Genomic DNA, 22,548 nt, shown 5'->3' with positions numbered 1-22,548 from the left:
CAGTATTATAGTAGTTATATTCCTGTACATAGGGGGCAGTATTATAGTAGTTATATTCCTGTACATAGGGGGCAGTATTATAGTAGTTATATTCCTGTACATAGGGGGCAGTATTATAGTAGTTATATTCCTGTACATAGGGGGCAGTATTATAGAAGTTATATTCCTGTACATAGGGGGCAGTATTATAGAAGTTATATTCCTGTACATAGGGGGCAGTATTATAGTAGTTATATTCCTGTACATAGGGGGCAGTATTATAGTAGTTATATTCCTGTACATAGGGGGCAGTATTATAGTAGTTATATTCTTGTACATAGGGGGCAGTATTATAGTAGTTATATTCTTGTACATAGGGAGCAGTATTATAGTAGTTATATTCTTGTACATAGGGGGCAGTATTATAGTAGTTATATTCTTGTACATAGGGGGCAGTATTATAGTAGTTATATTCTTGTACATAGGAGCAGTATTATAGTAGTTATATTCTTGTACATAGGGGGCAGTATTATAGTAGTTATATTCTTGTACATAGGAGGCAGTATTATAGTATTTATATTCCTACACATAGGGAGCAGTATTATAGTAGTTATATTCTTGTGCATAGGGGGCAGTATTATAGTAGTTATATTCTTGTACATAGGGGGCAGTATTATAGTATTTATATTCCTACACATAGGGAGCAGTATTATAGTAGTTATATTCTTGTACATAGGGGGCAGTATTATAGTAGTTATATTCTTGTACATAGGAGGCAGTATTATAGTATTTATATTCCTACACATAGGGAGCAGTATTATAGTAGTTATATTCCTGTACATAGGGGGCAGTATTATAGCAGTTATATTCCTGTACATAGGGGGCAGTATTATAGTAGTCAGATTCCTGTACATAGGGGGCAGTATTATAGTAGTTATATTCTTGTACATAGGGGGCAGTATTATAGTAGTTATATTCTTGTACATAGGGGGCAGTATTATAGTAGTTATATTCTTGTACATAGGGGGCAGTATTATAGCAGATATATTCTTGTACATAGGAGGCAGTATTATAGTAGTTATATTCCTGTACATAGGGGGCAGTATTATAGTAGTTATATTCCTGTACATAGGGGGCAGTATTATAGTAGTTATATTCTTGTACATAGGGGGCAGTATTATAGTAGTTATATTCTTGTACATAGGAGGCAGTATTATAGTAGTTATATTCCTGTACATAGGGGGCAGTATTATAGTAGTTATATTCTTGTACATAGGAGGCAGTATTATAGTAGTTATATTCCTGTACATAGGGGGCAGTATTATAGTAGTTATATTCCTGTACATAGGGGGCAGTATTATAGTAGTTATATTCTTGTACATAGGGGGCAGTATTATAGTAGTTATATTCCTGTACATAGGGGGCAGTATTATAGTAGTTATATTCTTGTACATAGGGGGCAGTATTATAGTAGTTATATTCTTGTACATAGGGGGCAGTATTATAGTAGTTATATTCTTGTACATAGGGGGCAGTATTATAGTAGTTATATTCCTGTACATAGGGGCAGTATTATAGTAGTTATATTCCTGTACATAGGGGCAGTATTATTGTAGTTATACTTAAAAATGCCCTTTTCTCACCTTGGATTCAAAGAGTAGTATTACAAATAAGTAAGGTGGATGGAAAAAAATTCAGTTACACAGGGTAAATTACAACTGAGTAGGAAAGTAAAAATAAGTTATTCCACATTTAAGGTTCTAAGGAATGTGGATAATGTCCGGATGATCCCTGGCTGTGAGGTGGATTAATAATAATGGCAGGAAGTGAGGGTGAAGGTGTGGAGCGTTCTCAGCCCGGGCTCCGGTTCACATAACTGGTCCAGTCAGGATTCATCTCCTGCTCCTGTATCTTCCTGCCAGAAGCCTTTGAAAGCTGAGCGACATTACTGAGGCCTCTGTGTGAATGCTCCTTTATTGCATCTAAGTGTCGGAGCACAAAATTCCATGAGGTGTCCATGAGCACCAGGGTTCTAGCAGCCCCACTATTTGGAGACGTATCCACTATCCCATCTATAGGGGTAAGTGACAATGGTCGTATAGAAAGCGGAAGTCCAGTGTTTATAAACAACGTCAAATCTAAAAGATCATATAAATGTGTGACTATATACACACACTATAATATAGCAGAACAAGACAATAGCCTGTAGAGGATGCGGGTGATATTGATTTGTAAACCTGACCGATCTGTTATCAATCACATCCAACTTTTTAATCCCCCCCCCCTCACCCACCCGCTGAGGTTTCTGGTATTTCTTGTCAGTATGTGTGACCCGCCCTTGTTTCTCTTCTATTACCTTCTTCAAGTTTCTGATGATGAAACATTTACTACCACTTATGATATTATCAGGAGTGCCAATTAATCTTAGGTTAATGAGGAGTCTTATTTTTTTTTTTTCATACTGTAGATTTGGGGCAGTATACCACCATATTCCTATTTCCATGGTTATTTTTATTTATTTTTTCTACTATTTCTTAACCTGTGTTGTCCCTGCACAGAGCTGCCGCTAAGGTGTGCATGTAGGGGAGCCCTATGTCTGCGAGGTCGCCGGGTGCTACTCCCATACACAGCACTGTAGGCAGGTGCAGGAGCCTGGTTATGGCTGCACTCACCAGCACAATGCACGTATCAAGTACATTGTGGTAGCATACATGAAGCCCGGTGGCTTAGTGGTTAGCATTACAGCCTTGTAGTGCTGGGTTCAAGTCCCATGGTCAACATCTGCAAAGAGTTTGTATGTTCTCTCCGTGTTTGCATGGGTTTTCTCCAGGTCTTCCAGTTTCCTCCCATACTCCAAAAACCCACTAGAAGGTTGATTAGATTGAGAGCCCTATTGGGGGCAGAGACTGATTTGGCTAGCTCTGTGCTGCGCTGCATAATCTGTGTGCGCTATATAAATAAAGGATTTATTATTAATTATTATTATTATGAAGCACTTGGGGAATAAAGAGCTTTTTGGGGTGTGCTGAACATATTGAAGCAAGAATATAAGATATAAATAGATCCTAACTGGTAAACTAGTATTTGCATTGGAGAAGATCTAAGTGCTTGACATTTCCGGGGTTCGCTACCGATGTTATTTTTAGAACATACCTATCGATTGCACGGGATCGTTGTTGGAAATAATTGAGGCCTCGTGATCCATTTCCTTTCATACCACTGACTTATAATGGAAGCATATGAGGCTTCACGATCGTCTTTACCCTGCAGCACAGATCGCAGCAGTCATAAAACAATGATAACCAGACAGAAGAGAAGCAGCAGATCAATACTCATGCATCTGGCGACGCCGCGCGTATCGTGGTCATGAGGTTCCTATAGGCGTGTGACTGTGATATATGTTATAGTGATATAATGAAATGACACAGACATGAGTAAGTGCTCTGTAGAAAACTCATTTATAAGCCTCTTATCTGTACATGGACAGCACAGTGGGTTATAAAATAATCTCCAGGCTTCAGTCACACTACAGCTCCCAGCATGCCCTGGCAGCTTATGGACATTTTTGTAGGTTTTGAGTTTTCTCTTTTCCGGGTCTTCTACCCAGTTTAGTAAAGAAGCTTCATAATCCGAGTCTCAATTATTTGCATCCAAACCATCTGTACAAGTGAAGGAGTCCTAGGAGTGTGGCAGTAGAGTTATTTCCATCTGCTGGCGCAGGTATCTGACGGACAATGATCCCCCCCATGTTCCTCATCGCTGATACGGGTGCATCGAGGCCGACTTGATGTTGGTTTTGATATTGCTGGGCATCTTACCTGGGAGGAGATAGTGAGCCCATGGTCAGATCAGGCAAACAAGAAGAGAGCTACAAATCATTTACCTGGTTTCCCCAATTCTTACCTGGCTGTCCGCCCTGTGCCATGGGAACCCCCCCAGGCATATGCTGCTGGTTGGGAGGTAGGTTCATAGGAACTTGCTGCATGCCTGCAGCCCCTGGTAGCATCCCCCCTCCTGCAGGCTGCCCTGGACCCATAGGGCCCCCAGGTCCCGGAGGACGACGATTTGAAAGGCCTTTTCCAAAGGCTACAGCAACTACCAGAGCGTTTGTGTCAGCTGGATTATAGGTCGGTTTATTTTGTCGGAGGTCTAAAATGGGGAAAAAGCAACAACGCGTAAATACAAAAATCTCAAAGTCCCCTAAAAAAAAAATCAAAAATCAAATATTAAATACTCCCAGTTACATGACATTACTTATAAGATAACATACAACTTTATTCCTCCCAGAAGCAACAATTACAAACATACAAATACACCTAAAATGTATCCTGTATTATACTCCAGAGCTGCACTCACTATTCTGCTCCTGGTGCAGTCACTTTGTACATACATGACATTACTTATCCTGTACTGATCCTGAGTTACATCCTGTAAATCTTTTATTTTATATATAAAAATGAAAAACATTACAACAATAAACATAAATCAAGCCATAACTTCTGGCAAAACAAAACAATAATAATAATAACAAAACAATAATACAAACTAAAAGAGACTTACGAAAATCTCCTGGCCCAGCCACACACACACACCACACAATCAGCATTATAAAACAAAACCTTCACCCAATCCCACCACCTAATTTATTTATTTATTTTTTTTTATATATAATTTTTTATAATAATTTTTTTTTTTTTTTTCCATAAATAACTAAAAAAATACACAGCAAAAAAAGAAAAACAGGAAATAAAAACATTAAATATAAACTAACTAAATCCCACGCCCATCACCCTCCCACCCAGACACTGGTCTAACGTCCAAAGTCCGCGCTATATAGTCCAGACCAGTGCCCAGGATCATATTGTCCAAATCCCGTCCACCCCCCTCCCAACCTAACACCCACACCCCAAAACCAACCAAGCTATATACACATTAACTATAACTACATAAATACACACTGTACACAAAATACAAACACATTAAACATATCAACATAACAAACCAACCACATAAAGCCCAGGTTCGGCGCCTGCAAGCCCCTACATCTCTATAACCTCAGATACAAAACAAAAATCTACAGTGTCAGCTTCAGCCCAACACCAGGAGCGGAGATGACAGACTAAGGGACACTAAAGGAGAACCCCCTCCAAAGGAGAGAGGCCCTCCCTGTGCCCAGCCTCTCATACTCCAGAGAGCGCACCTTCACCAGGTCACCCAGAATGTTCCTAACCACCTCAACCACCGGGAGGATTTTACGCTGCGTCGATACTAAACACCGTGCGTTCCACGTGTGGTACCTGACCACTAGACTGACTAAGAATAACGTGCAGCGGTCCCGGCCACCCAGGCCTCTGAATGCTCCATAGGCCCACTCCGCATAGGAGAGACCGGCCAACCCGGGCCAATGGATGGAAGCGCCCACCCGGTTGTACACCTCTGTGTTAAAGGGGCACTGAAGCAGGAAGTGGTCCATGCTCTCCAGCAGGCCACCGCACTCCTCCCGGGGACAACCCCTTTCCTCAGAGCTCCTACACTTCAGATTGTCCCTCACACACAGCTTTCCATGGAAGCAGCGCCAAGTCACGTCCCAAAACTTCAAGGGGATCCTGATAGAATTCAAAAGACCTAAACCCACCCCAAGATCCCGACTTGGGCAATCCCTGAGGGCCAGAGGCTTCTGGAAATGGGTCAACAGAACCCTCTTGTCAAGGACTTTCCTCGACATGGTCCTGATCTCCCACATTCCCAGACCCCACCGGCGAATCACCTTCAGAACCGGGGTAGCGTAAGCCGGAAGATGCCCATGTGGTGTACGGAGATCCTTCACTCGCCCTCCTGTCTCCCATTCCTGGAAGAAAGGCCGAAACCATCCCCTACAGGAGTATACCCACGGAGGAGCCCTCTCTTTCCAGAGGTTGGCGATATTGATCTTAAGAAAGGTATTCACTAGGAACACCACAGGGTTGACCATACACAACCCTCCTTGTCTCCTCGTGCGGTAAGTAACCTCCCTCTTGATAAGGTTCAGCCTATTCCCCCATAACAGCTGGAAGAACAGACTGTACACCCGAGTCCAGAGGGGTTCTGGCAACATGCACACACTGCCCAGATATATCAGCAATGGGAGCAGGTAAGTTTTAATCAAGTTCACCCTTTCCCTGAGGGTCAAAGACCAACCCTTCCACTGGTCCACCTTCTGGGCGGCGATCTTAAGCCTGCCGTCCCAGTTTTGCATGGGGTAATCCCCCTGGCCAAATTCGATGCCGAGAACTTTGGCAGAGTCTTGGGGCCCTGGAAGAGTGTCCGGGAGATCAAACCCTGGATCCCCCTCTCCCAGCCAGAGACTCTCACACTTATCCCGGTTGATCTTGGACCCAGAAGCCTCTGAGTAGCGGTCAACCTCTGACATCACCCATTGCGCCTCCCCTCTCGAGGACACAAAAACGGTGACATCATCAGCATACGCTACCACCCTTAGAGTGGCTTCCGGTGCCGCCCGGTCCATCCCGACTCCCACCAACGGCCCACGATCAACCCTCCTAAGGAATGGGTCAATCGCAAACACGTATAGAAGTGGGCTCAGAGGACAACCCTGGCGAACACCAGACCCAACCTCAAAAGAGCGGCCAATCCAACCGTTCACAAGCGGGAAACTCTCTGCCCCTGCGTACAAAACCTTTAGCCAATTGACAAACTCCCCCGGCAGGCCATACCTCAGAAGGACAGACCAGAGGTACTCGTGGTCAACCCGATCAAACGCTTTTGCCTGATCCAAGGACAGCAAGTACCCCTTCCAGTTACCAGCCCTGCCCTGCTCCACTGCCTCCCGGACACAAAGCACAGCACTAAATGTACTGCGGCCTGGAACAGAGCAGTGCTGGGTCCCCGAAAGGAGCCGGGGTGCAAACTGCACCAGCCGATTAAACAGCACCTTTGCCAAAACCTTTCTGTCCGTATTGAGAAGCGCTATGGGACGCCAGTTCTCAATACGAGATCGGTCCTTACCCTTTGACAGGATGATCAGGGCTGACCTCCTCATTGACTTCGGCAGAGCGCCCGAGGAAAGACACTCATTGAATACCTCAGTCAAGAGGGGAACCAAGGCGTCCTTAAAGGTCTTATAAAACTCAGATGTTAAGCCATCCGGACCCGGCGATTTCTTGAGGGCGAGCCCTTCAATCGCCCGGCTGACTTCCTCTTCCCTGATCATCTCTGTCAAAACATCAAGAGAGGGGTCTACTCCTGGCTCAGGGACAGTTTCAGCCAGGAAACCCGACATCACATCCCGATCTAGATCCTTCCTGCCCAAGAGGTGCGAGTAGAAGGATCTGACGACCTCCAGAATCCCTGATCTGGACCTTTTCAGGGATCCCGTACTGTCAACCAGTCCCGTGACAACTTTACCATTCACTGACATCTTGCAGTTTCTGTAAGGGTCGGGCGAGCGGTATTTCCCGTAATCCCTCTCAAAAACCAAAGATGCGTGTCTATCGTACTGACACCTCTTCAGCAAGGATTTCACTCTGGAGATGTCCTCACGACTACCTCCAGTCGAGACGAGATGCTCGAGTTTCCTCCTCAGGCCCTGATACAGGCGGTACCTGTCCAGGCTCCTGAGGCTCGAGAGCTGGCGGAAGAATCTCGCCACCCTTTTCTTGAGCATCTCCCACCACTCTGACTTACTGCTACAAAGGCCCAGCAATGGTACCTGGCTCTGAAGAAAGTCCTCAAAGGATTGTCTGATCTCCGCTTCTTCCAGGAGAGACGAATTGAGCTTCCAGTAGCCTCTTCCCATCCGGGGGGTCTCTGTAACATTCAGAGAAAACAAAATTAAACAGTGGTCGGAGAACTCCACCTCAACAACGGACACTGCTGAAGAGATGGCTTCCTCCTTTAAATAAAACCTGTCTATTCTAGACCTGCAGCTACCCCTATAATAGGTGAACCCCGTGTGACCTGGGGTGTGCCGGATGTGGACATCCACCAGGCGAGCCTCACTGGCTATGCTATTAAGAGCGACGCTATCATAAGTCAGCTTGTCTCTGGAACCTCCCCTATCCTGGGACCTCGTGACAGCATTGAAGTCCCCTCCAAAGACCACCTGCCGACTTGTAAAAAGGTAGGGCTTGATCCTCATAAAGAGACACTTCCTGTCCCACTTGGACTGGGGACCATAGATGTTAATAAGACGAAGTTCTTGTCCCTTCATGAGGACATCCAGGATCAGGCACCTCCCCATTTCTAACTCAATAACTCGTCGGCATTCTACCGGTGCGGTAAAAAGGACCGCCACTCCGCTATACGGCTCGGCCGCAAGAGACCAATAGGAAGGCCCATGTCTCCATTCCCTCTTAGCTTTAAACACGGCCGCCAAATCTGGCAGCCTGGTCTCCTGCAAAAATAAAATGTCGGCTTCAACACGGCCGAGAAAATCAAAGGCCGCAAATCTAGCCGCATCAGACTTAATGCTGGCGACATTAATGGACGCCAGCGTCAACGGAGTGGGTGCCGCCATCATGAGTGATTGAGTTAGACGGCTTTTTTCTTACTACCTCCCTTCCCTCTACTGTCCTCTGAGGATGATCCCTTTTCCCTTTTCCCTTCAGAATTGGGGCAACTTCTTTTTAACGAAATTGAGGTGTCCATGTTATTACTGGCCCCCAAGGACCCACACGGACCACCCTCTCCTTCGTCCTTGTCTCCTGGCTCTGAGTCAGTCTCCCACTCTGAGGACCCAGCATCCCCAGAGGATAGAGACTCGGCGCCCCCTGCAGGCTGCTCCGCCGCCACCTCCAGAACCCCACCCTCAGCCTCTCCTTCCGAGGAGGCGATCTCATCGAGGGTGAGGAACTGGTTGGAAAGCTCAACCAGAGGGGAGGAAGTTTTCCCTTCCTTAGGTACCTTAGATACGCCGCGTTTTTTCTTTTTCTGCTTGCGCTTATTTTCTAGCCAAATCCTGTTATCCTCATCCATACTCTCATAATGGGAGGACGTGGAGGACATGGCACCTTTCTCGCGCTCCATCCTCCTGACCTCCTCATCCAACTCATCATCCCTCAGGGCCTCAGTAGCATGACCAGCCTCTGAGGAAGGACCAAGGGTCACCCCAGCAACCTGAGGCTTCCCCAGGTCTCTCCCTTTTTGTCTGGCTTCAAGCCGCCTTAACTGAGAAGGCGACTTCTTCTTGCTTTTCTTCACAGGCCCCTCAGCTCCTCCACCTCTGCTGGTACCTTCCCCAGCAGAAGCAACCTCATGGCTCTCCTCCACTGGGGTCACAACCGCATTGGCAAAGGAGCGAGGACAACGGCTGAAAGGGTGACCGAGCTCACCACACAGGTTACACCTAATGTCCTTACAGGATGCAGCGAGATGACCTAGCCCACCACACAAAGCGCACTTCTGCACTTGGCAGCTGGCGCTAAAGTGTGTGGGGTCACCGCACCTGTGACAGACCTTCGGCTGCCCCTGGTAGAAAATCAGGATTCTGTCCCGCCCAAGAAAGGCTGAAGAGGGAATGTGGGCGACTGTGCCGCCTGAACACTTCAACTTCATCATGAAGGTCCAGGCCCCAGACCAAATGCCAAATTCATCGCGGTTTTTCTGAGGTACCTGTACAACCTCACCATAACGACTGAGCCAAGTCATGATGTCCATGCAAGAAAGTGACTCGTTACGGGTCAAAACGGTCACCTTCTTGACTGTGTTTTGGCGAGACACTGCTTGCACAGCAAAGTCTCGCCATGCGGGCTCGTTCTTTGCCAGCTCATAATTCGACCAGAAGAGCTCTAAGCCCTCCGGCCGAACAAAGCTGACATCGAACTCCGGAGTACCATAAGGATGTATCAGGGCAAAGATGTCCTTTTAGCCCTGAAGTTCATCTTCAGGAGGAGCTCCACCACCCTTGACCTGGGTGGGCATGCGTCACTGCCCCTCCAGCGAAGACGAACCACATTCCTACGGGCAGCTCCGGGCCCGGTTGTGGGTAAAGACCATACAGTCTCTCCCCCCCTTTTCTCTTGGAAGGCTGCCAGGCCATGCCTGTCTGTCCAGAAGGACAGATCAACCTCTCTCCCCTCTACAGTGATTGACTTTTCCCCTCTCCTGAGAGCCTCCAGAAGACGCCTTTGCAAAACGCTGTTCCCAGAGCCAGGAGACAAGGAGTTAACCCCACTTGCCCCAGCGGTGACACTCGCATAGCTCCTTATGGGAGCGGCCACCACTGGGGGTGCAGATGGACCAGCACTCACACCAGGATCTCCCTCAGCACCATTCACCACCCCCACATTCACCACACTATGTACATTACCGCCTCGCTTCCTTGCATCACTCACACCAGCTGGGCCAGGAGGACCTGGGGTTGCCTCGGCGTCACTGGGCACTGGGGGTAGAGCCACCTCCATAGCTGATTCAGCCTGAGAAGAGGCAGCTCCAACCCCGATCTTACTTGTGCCCTCTGCCTCATTGGCATTAACCCCTTGTTGTCCAGCAGTTTTTATGATGTTTGAGCATCGCTGCTCGATTGGTGGTAGAGGCCTCTTTTCCTTACAGACTCCAGACAGTTTTTTTGCCCCTTTCATATCTTCAGAGTTTGATGCACCAATACAGAATAACACTTTTCCTGCGACTTTCTCTGCAGGCTGCACGGGATGTTTGGGAGGCGCCGCACTACAAGCCCCAGCAGCCCCATCACGCTGCCGCTGCTCACCGGAGCAAGCAACAGCGCTAGGGGCCACAGGAGCCACCGCCACTGCCCCTGGTTCACCCCCCCCTCCCACTGGGGGGCAGCGCACAGTACCAGGACCTGCTGGATCGCCCTCACTGTCCGGCCTTTCGGCCGATGCCTTCCCTGCACCATCCTTGCTACTACAAACAAGGCTGGTGCTCTGCGCCATGATGGAACGTGGCTTTGCACTCTCCCCGCACCCTGGCACCGAGTCCACTGCAGGATTCGTGCTGGGCTGGGTAACGGGGCCTACACGACAGGCTGGCACTGCTGCCCGCCCGGAGGGAACAGGGAGGGGACGAAACACCAGATTCACCTCCTGAGACGCCTTGGTCTTCTTGGGTCTCGTCTTCTTTCTCTTTAGTTCGTCATCTGGCAAATCATCGCCGAAGGAGAAGTTCTGGAGGTGAACTGGGGACTCGAGCTGACGGATCTGAGCCATTAGCGCCCCCCCCTGGCCGCTGTCATCACTTTCCTCCTCCAGGTTGGCAGAGCCGCAGCCTGATGGTAATGGCGCTTGCTCTGCAGGCAGCCTGTCGTGCGAGGCCTGCTGGTGTTGGTGCAGGCCACCAGACGGACACGGCAGGTCTTCCTCATCCTCCTCATCATCGCCATCATCCGCCTGGATCTGAAGCCCCTTCAGCTTTCTCAGCTTATCCTGGCGCATATCATCAAACCGGGCGTCGTTTTCTAATTTCTCACGAAACGGACCGCTGTGCTCGCGGATTAGATGTCGCTTCTCCTGCAGAGCGGTGACCTCGGCTTTTAGTCTGTCTATGGTGTTAAGAAGATCAGACTTTTTCTTTCTCTGCGTAGCCACCCCCGCTAGGGCCAAGGTCTCCCGTATCTCCTCCTGGAGCCTCCTCAGCGCTTTTCCGGCTTCCTCGTACTCACGGAGGTGCTCAGCAATCCGGGAGCCATAGATGGTAGCAGACTCCCGGGCCTTAAGTTCACCCCATGCTTTTTGCACACCTCCGTGAGCACCCAGCTTTCCAGCTGAACCACCCAGCTTTCCCGCACAGTCACTCAGCTTTCCAGGAGGAGCACTCAGGCTGATGTTACTTGCCTTAATATTCTGTGTTCCGGAGACCTTGCGGCTTCCCTGGGTCTTGGGGGTGGCAGCCGAGGTCACATCGCTGCGTCCTTGGCTCCGGGCAGATCTTCTTACCCCCTGCGCTTTGGCCGGTAACTGGATTCTCCTGCCCCCCGCCGGCCTGGTCCGGGAGACAGGAGCATGGGATTTTCCTGGCTCACTCATCCCACAGAACCCACTCCCTCCCTGGGGAGGAGAGAGCAGGCCTGGGTGGATTGATCTTCCTCCAGGTGGTGCAGGAGCTCAGAAGCACACAACCACACCCGTCAGCAGTTCACAGCAGAATGATCCAGCACGAACTATTCTGCTGCTGGTGCAGTCACTGTGTACATACATGACATTACTTATCCTGTACTGATCCTGAGTTACATCCTGTATTATACTCCAGAGCTGCACTCACTATTCTGCTGCTGGTGCAGTCACTGTGTACATACATGACATTACTTATCCTGTACTGATCCTGAGTTACATCCTGTATTATACTCCAGAGCTGCACTCACTATTCTGCTGCTGGTGCAGTCACTGTGTACATACAGGACATTACTTATCCTGTACTGATCCTGAGTTACATCCTGTATTATACCCCAGAGCTGCACTCACTATGTACATACATGACATTTCTTATCCTGTATTATACTCCAGAGCTGCACTCACTAGTCTGCAGGTGCAAAATCACTGATTGTGCATAGAGCAATACATTCATACACTCACTTCCAACTTCTGACTCCCTTTCCTCTTTGATTAGTTTCTCCAGCAGGTTGTTGCACAGCTTATTCATAGTCTGGACTTGTTTCTGGAGAGAAGACGCTGGATGAGTACATAAGGCCAGAAGAGCAGTGAGGGTAATGGAGGTTGGCATAGATTGGAGATTGTGTCTTACCTGTGCCGCTTCTGGGGTGATACGAGATGCTTCTGCGCTCAGCTGCTTCTCCTGCTCCTCCACGTCAGGGTCTGGTTTGGTTCTCAGGTGATCGGGGACCACTTCATGGCTGAATACTGGGACCCTCCCCTCGGTGAGACGCTGCACACATAGGACATGGTAAGTAGCAGGTCTACTGATAGTAGAGACGTCTTGTAGGAAGTGATAGATTATGACACTTACTGTGACCTCTTCATCTCTGTCAGGTGATAGGACCAGGGGGATGATGACCTGGTTTTTGAGCAGTGGAGTCTTCTCATTTTTAAGGACTTTGTTTAGAGTGTTCAACTGACCCGAGAGCAGCGCAAAACTGTCCAGCACAGAGGGCCTAGGAGAGAGATCTGGGAGGTGAGGATCAGGGGGAGCGCTCCCAGGATGGAGTGATATAAGGCGGACGAGCGTGTGACCTCAGGAGACGAAGGGAAGCGTTATCAATATCAAGGTGGAAGACGACATGCGAACGCAGGATGAGATCATGGAGAAAACATAGATGGCAGAAACATGGACATTAAAGGGATCCTGTTAGCAGAAATTATCCGTATAAATCACTACTAGAATGTCGTAAAGCAGCTAAACACCTTCCAGATCATTTCCTTTTCAGGGACCTGTGTTGTGGCATCATACAGAAAATGGACTTTGAGGTGAGATGTAAATTGGTTGTATAAAGTCACAGAGATTGAGAAATTAACACTGAAGTCAAGCTCTCCCCGCTTCGAATGCCTTCCCTGCTGAAAGTGATGGCCCTGCACCCTTGAGCATGCGGCTCTCCTGATAACTGCTCTATGATGTCAATCACAGCAGAGGGCGTGATGTGCGGTGGGGAGAGCTTGACTTCCGTGCTAAACTCTCTGCCTCAGTCACTTTATACAAGCGCTTTACATCTCACTTCACATTTGTTCTTTTGGCTGATGCCACCAGACTGCAAGAAACATGATCTGGAAGTTGTGAATCTGCTTTACAACATACTAGTAGTGGTTTATTGGGTCAATTTCTTCTGACAGGTTCCCTTTAAGAAGAGAATGAGACTTCTATAAGGATTACTAGACATCACATCTACTTCCCCTCTCAAAATGTGAAAGTGATGAGTGAGGTCACATGATCTTGGCTACTCCCATTCATTGCAATGTTCATTACATTTATGGAGATGATTAGTTGTGCTCTGATAGCAAATCATCATCGCCCTCAGGATCATTAAGTGATGTATCCAGAGATATAAGTACACAGAGGCACTTTAAGAGACATCTGCATAATTACACCAGGACCTTCCGCAATGGACCCGGCCAGAACATTGCTCAGCCTCTGCCGGACGCCCAGAACTTCCCTCCTGTTTTATTATTTATAAAGGTTAATTGCAGATGTAAGTATGGGATAAAAAGCAGGAGAGTAACGTCTGTGATATCTGCCAGGAAGCCAAACTAGAAGACACATGAAAAGTTAATAAGCCTCATCTGCGGAAGTAAAACCGTCTACAATCTACAGGATGCCCCACTACAACTGATCACCAACACACACACACCTATCAAAAACAGTGCAGTGTGTACTATGTGTAGTTGCCTGTGTAGTCTGCAGGGGGCGCCAGATTCACGATTTCTGGCGCCCCCTGCACTGCCTCCACAGAGTACACCACTTTTTTTTTTTTCGGTCCACCTTTAACGTTTCTGTCAACATTCTGTCAGACACCACAAGATAAATGTGGCGCATGGTCCGACTAAGCACCGAAACGCCCTTTGCAGTCCAGAATTTTGCATTGCAACACTTTATAAATAGATGTATAAGCAGTTTGCACTGAGAACAATGTGCAAAGCCGGACAAAAAACTAAAAGTAATAAACGTGGGCTAATACCGCCACACATCTGCAAAGAGTTTGTATGTTCTCTCCGTGTTTGCGTGGGTTTCCTCTGGGTCCTCCGGTTTCCTCCCACACTCCAAAACATACTGGTAGGTTGATTAGATTGTGAGCCCCAATGGGGACAGGGGCAAACTCTGTGCAGAGCTGCGGAATATGTGAGTGCTATAGAAAGGAATTATTATAGTCATGGTACAGCCTGGATCACGTGTGGTGAATATAGGAAATACTAACCTCCCTCTAGTACCGGCCATCTGCATAGGTCCTTGTAGTGATGCAGTGTGTAAGGATACGTGAGGCACCGAGGCTATGGATTAGTGAGTAGAAGCACACATTGGAAAGGAGCTCCGCTTTTCAGCACCTTCCCCTCTCACTATCTCTGCCATCCCAGTATACAATAACGCAAGAAAAATAATGTTACAACTGATCCTATTATTTTCAATGCGGCCATTTTTGGCATTGGGTTTTAACATCAGAATATGGAAAGACCAGACATGCATGGGTTTTCTGCCTGGATTTGGCTGCTGAACATAGATTTGCAACCTGTTCAGGCTGCACTCACAACCAATACATGTTACCTCCACCATACAATACACACCGTATCATCCCAACCAACTCCCTCACTACACTCAAGACCACCAGAGATACCTAATATCACCTCAGCCCTAGACCCAACAGGAATGGCACCCGCCTGCCCATCAATGATGATACTGAAATTTACCAGGGAGATTACCTATTGCTGTACGAGATATTCAGGGGGTTTCCAGCAGGAATGATAGTTTCTCTAGGGTGTCAGTAATATAATGTTACGGCACTTCCTGCTTCCCTGAAGCTCAGTCATCAGCACCACAACCAATGATATGCAGTCTTTCCCTAGTGAGATCCTGAGACGCTCAGAAGTGCAGTGCTGCAGAGAACAGGAATGGCGGTAACTTTATGGCAGGGGAATTGTCACAAATCTACATTAAATTTTCTTATTAAACTGGAGAATCCCTTTAAGTCTATTTGTCCATTTTGTGAGTGAAACCTATGATGAGATGCCAGTAGACAGGGTCTAGGACAGGGGTAGGGAACCTATGGCTCGGGAGCCAGATATGGCTTTTTTGTTGCCTGCATCTGGCTCTCAGACAGATCTTTAATAAATAGTGATGGCTGCTGTGTGCATCCTTTGTGCGACCCATCGCCACCATCGTCTAAGCTTGGGTCAAAGAGAAGAGCGTGGGAGCGATCAGGAGCTGGCTGCAGGGAGCGCAGGTAGGTGAATATTCTTTTTTTTTTTTTTTTTTTTTTGCTGTGGCTACCCATCTACTGGGGGACATGTTCTGTGGCTACCTATCTACTGGGGAGCATGTGCATATTGTATGGCTCCTACGGAAAAACATTTTCAAATATGTGGCGTTCATGGCTCTCTCAACCAAAAAGGTTCCTGACCCCTGGTCTAGGATGTCAGAGCTGAAGGACTAAATGTGTACTGTATCCTGTAATAATGGAAGCTGTACTGTATAGATCATCCATATACAAATATATATATATATATGTAATGTATGGTGCATGTCATATGAAATGTAGCATAGTCTCCATCCAGTATATGACACAGATTATCTCACGTATCGGACATTCCACATTGATAGTTTTTCTGCCCAGTGAGTTCTGAACCTCCTTTTCTCATGTATAATTTTTAATGATCTGTGGGTTTTTATGGCAGTGACATGAATCTCGGATTGATCCACCATGTCCGAGACCTCCCGATGTGGCAGACCTCGCACTCACCAGGTCAGGTGTTCATACTCGTTTTCCAGTTTATAGATGAATCCTCCCAGGGAGTTCTTCAGATCAGCGACTTGGGCGATCAGCGTCTCCAAACTGGTTTCCAGCTGCTTCTCCTCCCGCTGTAGGAAAATAAGAAGATATATATTAATATATATCAGATGGGAGAGGAGCTACTGATATAAGGGGTATACATCCAGGGGTAAGCCATTTACTGTACAGGAGGGGCTGCATATACAAAGGAGATCCCTACATGTAGCAAGCCATAGGTACACATATTGTGAGCTCTTGCAAGCAGGGAGTGGCTGCACACATACAGCAGAGTATACACATTATATAGGGGCAGCAGTATAGTATAGGGCGGTATACACACATCCAGCAGCTCAGTAGAGGGCGGAATATACACACAATGTACGGTACAATATATACACGCATACAGCTGTACAGTACAGGGCGGTATATACACATACAGCGTTACAGTGTAGGGCGGCATATACACATACAGCGGTACAGTACAGGGCAGGGCAGTATATATGCATACAGCGGTACAGTGTAGGGCGGTATATGCACATACAGTGGTACAGTGTAGAGCGGTATATACGCATACAGCGGTACAGTATAGGGCGGTATATACGCATACAGCGGTGCAGTACAGGGCGGTATATACACATACAGCGGTACAGTACAGGGCAGGGCAGTATATATGCATACAGCGGTACAGTACAGGGCAGTATATACGCATAAAGTGGTACAGTACAGGGCGGTATACACGCATACAGCGGTACAGTATAGGGCGGTATATACGCATACAGCGGTACAGTATAGGGCGGTATATACACATACAGCGGTACAGTACAGGGCGGTATATACACATACAGCGGTACAGTATAGGGCGGTATATACACATACAGCGGTACAGTATAGGGCGGTATATACACATACAGCGGTACAGTACAGGGCGGTATATACACATACAGCGGTACAGTACAGGGCGGTATATACACATACAGCGGTACAGTACAGGGCAGGGCAGTATATATGCATACAGCGGTACAGTATAGGGCGGTATATACGCATACAGCTGTACAGTACAGGGCAGTATATACGCATAAAGTGGTACAGTACAGGGCAGTATACACGCATACAGCGGTACAGTATAGGGCGGTATATACACATACAGCGGTACAGTATAGGGCGGTATATACACATACAGCGGTACAGTACAGGGCAGTATATACGCATAAAGTGGTACAGTACAGGGCAGTATACACGCATACAGCGGTACAGTATAGGGCGGTATATACACATACAGCGGTACAGTACAGGGCGGTATATACACATACAGCTGTACAGTACGGGCCGGTATATACGCATACAGCAGTACAGTATAGGGCGGTATATACACATACAGCAGTACAGTATAGGGCGGTATAAACACATACAGCAGTACAGTATAGGGCGGTATATACACATACAGCGGTACCGTGTAGGGCGGTATATACACACACAGTAGTATATTACAGGGCAGTATAATCATTATATGGACATATTTCCCGCTCCGGGCTCATACCTGCATCTCCTCGTCTCTCTCGGTCGCCGGTTACTATAGATACCAAGAACTTCCGGGGCAGCAGAAACCATCTCCGGGTTCAAAGGCTGATTTCCGGGTGTAATGGGAGGGGCCAAAGAGACCCACTAACGAGGAGCAGCCCCCCAGAGCGGAGACACCCGGAGGGGGGCGGGGGGAGCGCCGGGGACATGGCGGAGAAAGGAGACGCCGAGGTATCCAAAAATAACTGCATTGTCTGCACGGACACCACAAATATACACAACTCCATATGTACACCCCACGTGACCACATATACATACATACAGGAACAACAACACCTACACCCCACATACATACAGGAGCAACACCTCCCCTCCCCCCAATTTATATACACCCCCACATACATACAGGAACAACACCTCCCCTCCCCCCAATTTATATACACCCCCACATACATACAGGAACAACCCCCCCCCCTCCCCCCCAATGTATATACACACCCCACATACATAGAGGAACAACACCTCCCCCCCAATGTATATACACCCCCACATACATACAGGAACAACACCTTCTCCCCCAATGTATATATACCCCCACATACATACAGGAACAACACCTCCCCCCAATGTATACACACACCCCACATACATACAGGAACAACACCTGCCCCCAATGTATATACACACCCCACATACATACAGGAACAACTCCTCCCCCCAATGTATATACACACCCCACATACATACAGGAACAACTCCTCCCCCCAATGTATATACACACCCCACATACATACAGGAACAACACCTTCTCCCCCAATGTATATACGCCCCCACATACATACAGGAACAACACCTCCCCCAATGTATATACACCCCCCACATACATACAGGAACAACACCTTCCCCCAATGTATATACACACCCCACATAGATACAGGAACAACACCTCCCCCCAATGTATATAGACACCCCACGTACATACAGGAACAACACCTCCCCCCAATGTATATACACATCCCACATACATACAGGAACAACACCTCTCCCCCAATGTATATACGCCCCCACATACATACAGGAACAACACCTCCCCCAATGTATATACACCCCCCACATACATACAGGAACAACACCTTCCCCCAATGTATATACACACCCCACATAGATACAGGAACAACACCTCCCCCCAATGTATATAGACACCCCACGTACATACAGGAACAACACCTCCCCCCAATGTATATACACATCCCACATACATACAGGAACAACACCTCTCCCCAATGTATATACACACCCCACATACATACAGGAACAACACATCCCCCCCCAATGTATATACACACCCCACATACATACAGGAACAACTCCTCCCCCCAATGTATATACACACCCCACATACATACAGGAACAACACCTCCCCCCAATGTATATACACACCCCACATACATACAGGAACAACACCTTCTCCCCCAATGTATATACGCCCCCACATACATACAGGAACAACACCTCCCCCCAATGTATATACGCACCCCACATACATACAGGAACAACACCTCCCCCCAATGTATATACACACCCCACATACATACAGGAACAACACCTTCTCCCCCAATGTATATACGCCCCCACATACATACAGGAACCACACCTCCCCCCAATGTATATACGCACCCCACATACATACAGGAACAACACCTCCCCCCAATGTATATACGCACCCCACATACATAAAGGAACAACACCTTCTCCCCCAATGTATATACACACCCCACATACATACAGGAACAACAACACCTACACCCCACATACATACAGGAACAACCCCCCCCCCCAATGTATATACACCCCCACATACATACAGGAACAACAACACCTACACCCCACATACATACAGGAACAACCCCCCCCCCAATGTATATACACACCCCACATACATAGAGGAACAACACCTGCCCCCAATGTATATACACACCCCACATACATACAGGAACAACACCTCCCCCCAATGTATATACACACCCCACATACATACAGGAACAACACCTCCCCCCAATGTATATACACACACCCCACATACATACAGGAACAACCCCCCCGCCCCCCCCCCCGAATGTATATACACCCCCACATACATACAGGAACAACACTTCCCCCCCAATGTATATACACCCCCACATACATACAGGAACAACACTTGCCCCCCCAATGTATATACACACCCCACATACATACAGGAACAACACCTGCCCCCAATGTATATACACACCCCACATACATACAGGAACAACACCTGCCCCCAATGTATATACACACCCCACATACATACAGGAACAACACCTGCCCCCAATGTATATACACACCCCACATACATACAGGAACAACACCTCCCCCCAATGTATATACACACCCCACATACATACAGGAACAACACCTCCCCCCAATGTATATACACACACCCCACATACATACAGGAACAACCCCCCCCCCCCCCGAATGTATATACACCCCCACATACATACAGGAACAACACTTCCCCCCCAATGTATATACACCCCCACATACATACAGGAACAACACTTGCCCCCCCAATGTATATAGACATATTTTGGGTCTGTAATATTGTGACCCTGACAATAAGGGTGATGCCACACATTGCGATTTTAGTCCGTTTTTAAGCATGCGTTTTTAAACGGACTGAAAACTCATGCTGAAAACGGATCAAAAACGCCATGTGTGGCATCGCCCTAACACAGCAGGGTACAGCTTCTCCCCCATGACTATTTGGGGGGGGGGGTCTGCCCTCCTGGGGCTCTGCCTTGTAGCACTTGTGTCATCCCTGATGTGATTTCTCTCATTCTTAATAATAACTATCCGGACCCATGTATCTCCATAGTAACAGACGACGAATAAACCCGGTGTAGTCTGATCCTGCAGCGTAACTGTAGAGCAGGTACCACCACGCGCCATTTTGGACTAAAAATCATGTCACTTTTAAATTAATAGTAACCCCCACACACACAAATACACACAGATTTTTGAGGTTTAAAATAGATTTTTTTGCTTTTTTAAATTAAGAGTTTGATTCTGATCCAACTTTACATTCAGAATGTCCTTTTTTGAATCCTTTTTCCCCTTCTGAAGTCAGGTTTTAATATTCAGTGTTTCAGACGTATTTCTTAAAAATATCTTTGGCGCTTATTGACTAAATACATTATATGCATGAAAAGGAGAGAATCCGGCTTGACTGTTTCTTAGAAAAGAAAAAAATAAGAGAGGAAATCAATGTCTTTTTTGTAAATGTTCTCATTAATTAATAATTGATTCCAGCAAAACCTTCATCTTATGATTGAAGCTTACTGTGTCTGGGAAATGGTAACTATCTCCTCCAGGACATTTAGAGGATCATGTAACAGAAATGTATTACAATTGTATATAGTTTTTCATTGCTTTTTCATGTTCACACAATTTTTTTTTGTTTACGTACACAAATATAACTACTATAATACTGCCCCCTATGTACAGGAATATAACTACTATAATACTGCCCCCTATGTACAAGTATATAACTACTATAATACTGCCCCCTATGTACAGGAATATAACTACTATAATACTGCCCTCTATGTACAAGAATATAACTACTATAATACTGCCCCCTGTGTACAGGGATATAACTGCTATAATACTGCCCCCTATGTACAAGAATATAACTACTATAATACTGCCCCCTATGTACAAGAATATAACTACTATAATACTGCTCCCTATGTACAAGAATATAACTACTATAATACTGCCACCTATGTACAAGAATATAACTACTATAATACTGCCCCCTATGTACAAGAATATAACTACTATAATACTGCCCCCTATGTACAAGAATATAACTACTATAATACTGCCCCATATGTACAAGAATATAACTACTATAATACTGCCCCCTATGTACAGGAATATAACTACTATAATACTGCCCCCTATGTACAAGAATATAACTACTATAATACTGCTCCCTATGTACAAGAATATAACTACTAAAATACTGCCCCCTATGTACAAGAATATAACTACTATAATACTATCCCCTATGTACAAGAATATAACTACTATAATACTGCCCCCTATGTACTAGAATATAACTACTATAATACTATCCCATATGTACAGGAATATAACTACTATAATACTGCCCCTATATACAAGAATATAGCTACTATAATACTTCCCCTTATGTACAAGAATATAACTACTATAATACTGCCCCTATGTACAAGAATATAACTACTATAATACTGCCCCCTATGTACAGGAATATAACTACTATAATACTGCCCCCTATGTACAAGAATATAACTACTATAATACTGCCCCCTATGTACAGGAATATAACTACTATAATACTGCCCCCTATATACAAGAATATAACTACAATAATACTACCCCCTATGTACAAGAATATAACTACTATAATACTGCCCCCTATGTACAAGAATATAACTACTATAATACTGCCCCTATGTACAGGAATATAACTACTATAATACTGCCCCTATGTACAGGAATATAACTACTATAATACTGCCTCCTATGTACAGGAATATAACTACTATATTACTGCCTCCTATGTACAGGAATATAACTACTATAATACTGCCCCTATG

General features: G+C 46.5%; 3 protein-coding genes across 11 annotated transcripts in view; 1 reads left to right on the top strand and 2 right to left on the bottom strand.

Moving 5' to 3' along the window:
* Nucleotides 1-16,449, bottom strand: part of ELOVL1 (ELOVL fatty acid elongase 1) — a 48,018-nt gene extending 31,569 nt beyond the window's left edge. Inside the window, exon 1 of the mRNA XM_072128450.1 lies at nt 16,331-16,449. The gene's annotated coding sequence lies outside the window, so the exon portion shown is untranslated. The remainder of the gene's footprint in view (nt 1-16,330) is intronic.
* Nucleotides 3,422-18,036, bottom strand: MED8 (mediator complex subunit 8). Its single transcript, XM_072128452.1, has 7 exons — nt 17,898-18,036; nt 16,331-16,449; nt 12,898-13,042; nt 12,676-12,816; nt 12,507-12,588; nt 3,883-4,128; nt 3,422-3,797 (listed from the first exon to the last, which is right to left on the bottom strand). The coding sequence occupies exons 1-7, from the start codon at nt 17,901-17,903 to the stop codon at nt 3,733-3,735; spliced, it is 804 nt and encodes a 267-aa protein (XP_071984553.1). The 5' UTR covers nt 17,904-18,036; the 3' UTR covers nt 3,422-3,732.
* The window catches only part of SZT2 (SZT2 subunit of KICSTOR complex), a 73,598-nt gene continuing 69,004 nt past the window's right edge, over nt 17,955-22,548 (top strand). For all 9 annotated transcript variants that reach the window (XM_072128448.1, XM_072128442.1, XM_072128446.1 and 6 more), the window contains exon 1: nt 17,955-18,109. In XM_072128448.1, coding sequence (XP_071984549.1) covers nt 18,086-18,109 — 24 coding nt within the window. In that variant the 5' untranslated portion in view covers nt 17,955-18,085. The remainder of the gene's footprint in view (nt 18,110-22,548) is intronic.

Source organism: Engystomops pustulosus, chromosome 10 (assembly GCF_040894005.1).
Source record: "Engystomops pustulosus chromosome 10, aEngPut4.maternal, whole genome shotgun sequence".
NCBI lineage: Eukaryota > Metazoa > Chordata > Amphibia > Anura > Leptodactylidae > Engystomops > Engystomops pustulosus.
Note: the sequence above shows the minus strand (reverse complement) of the source record. Positions and strands in the feature narration are given on the sequence as shown.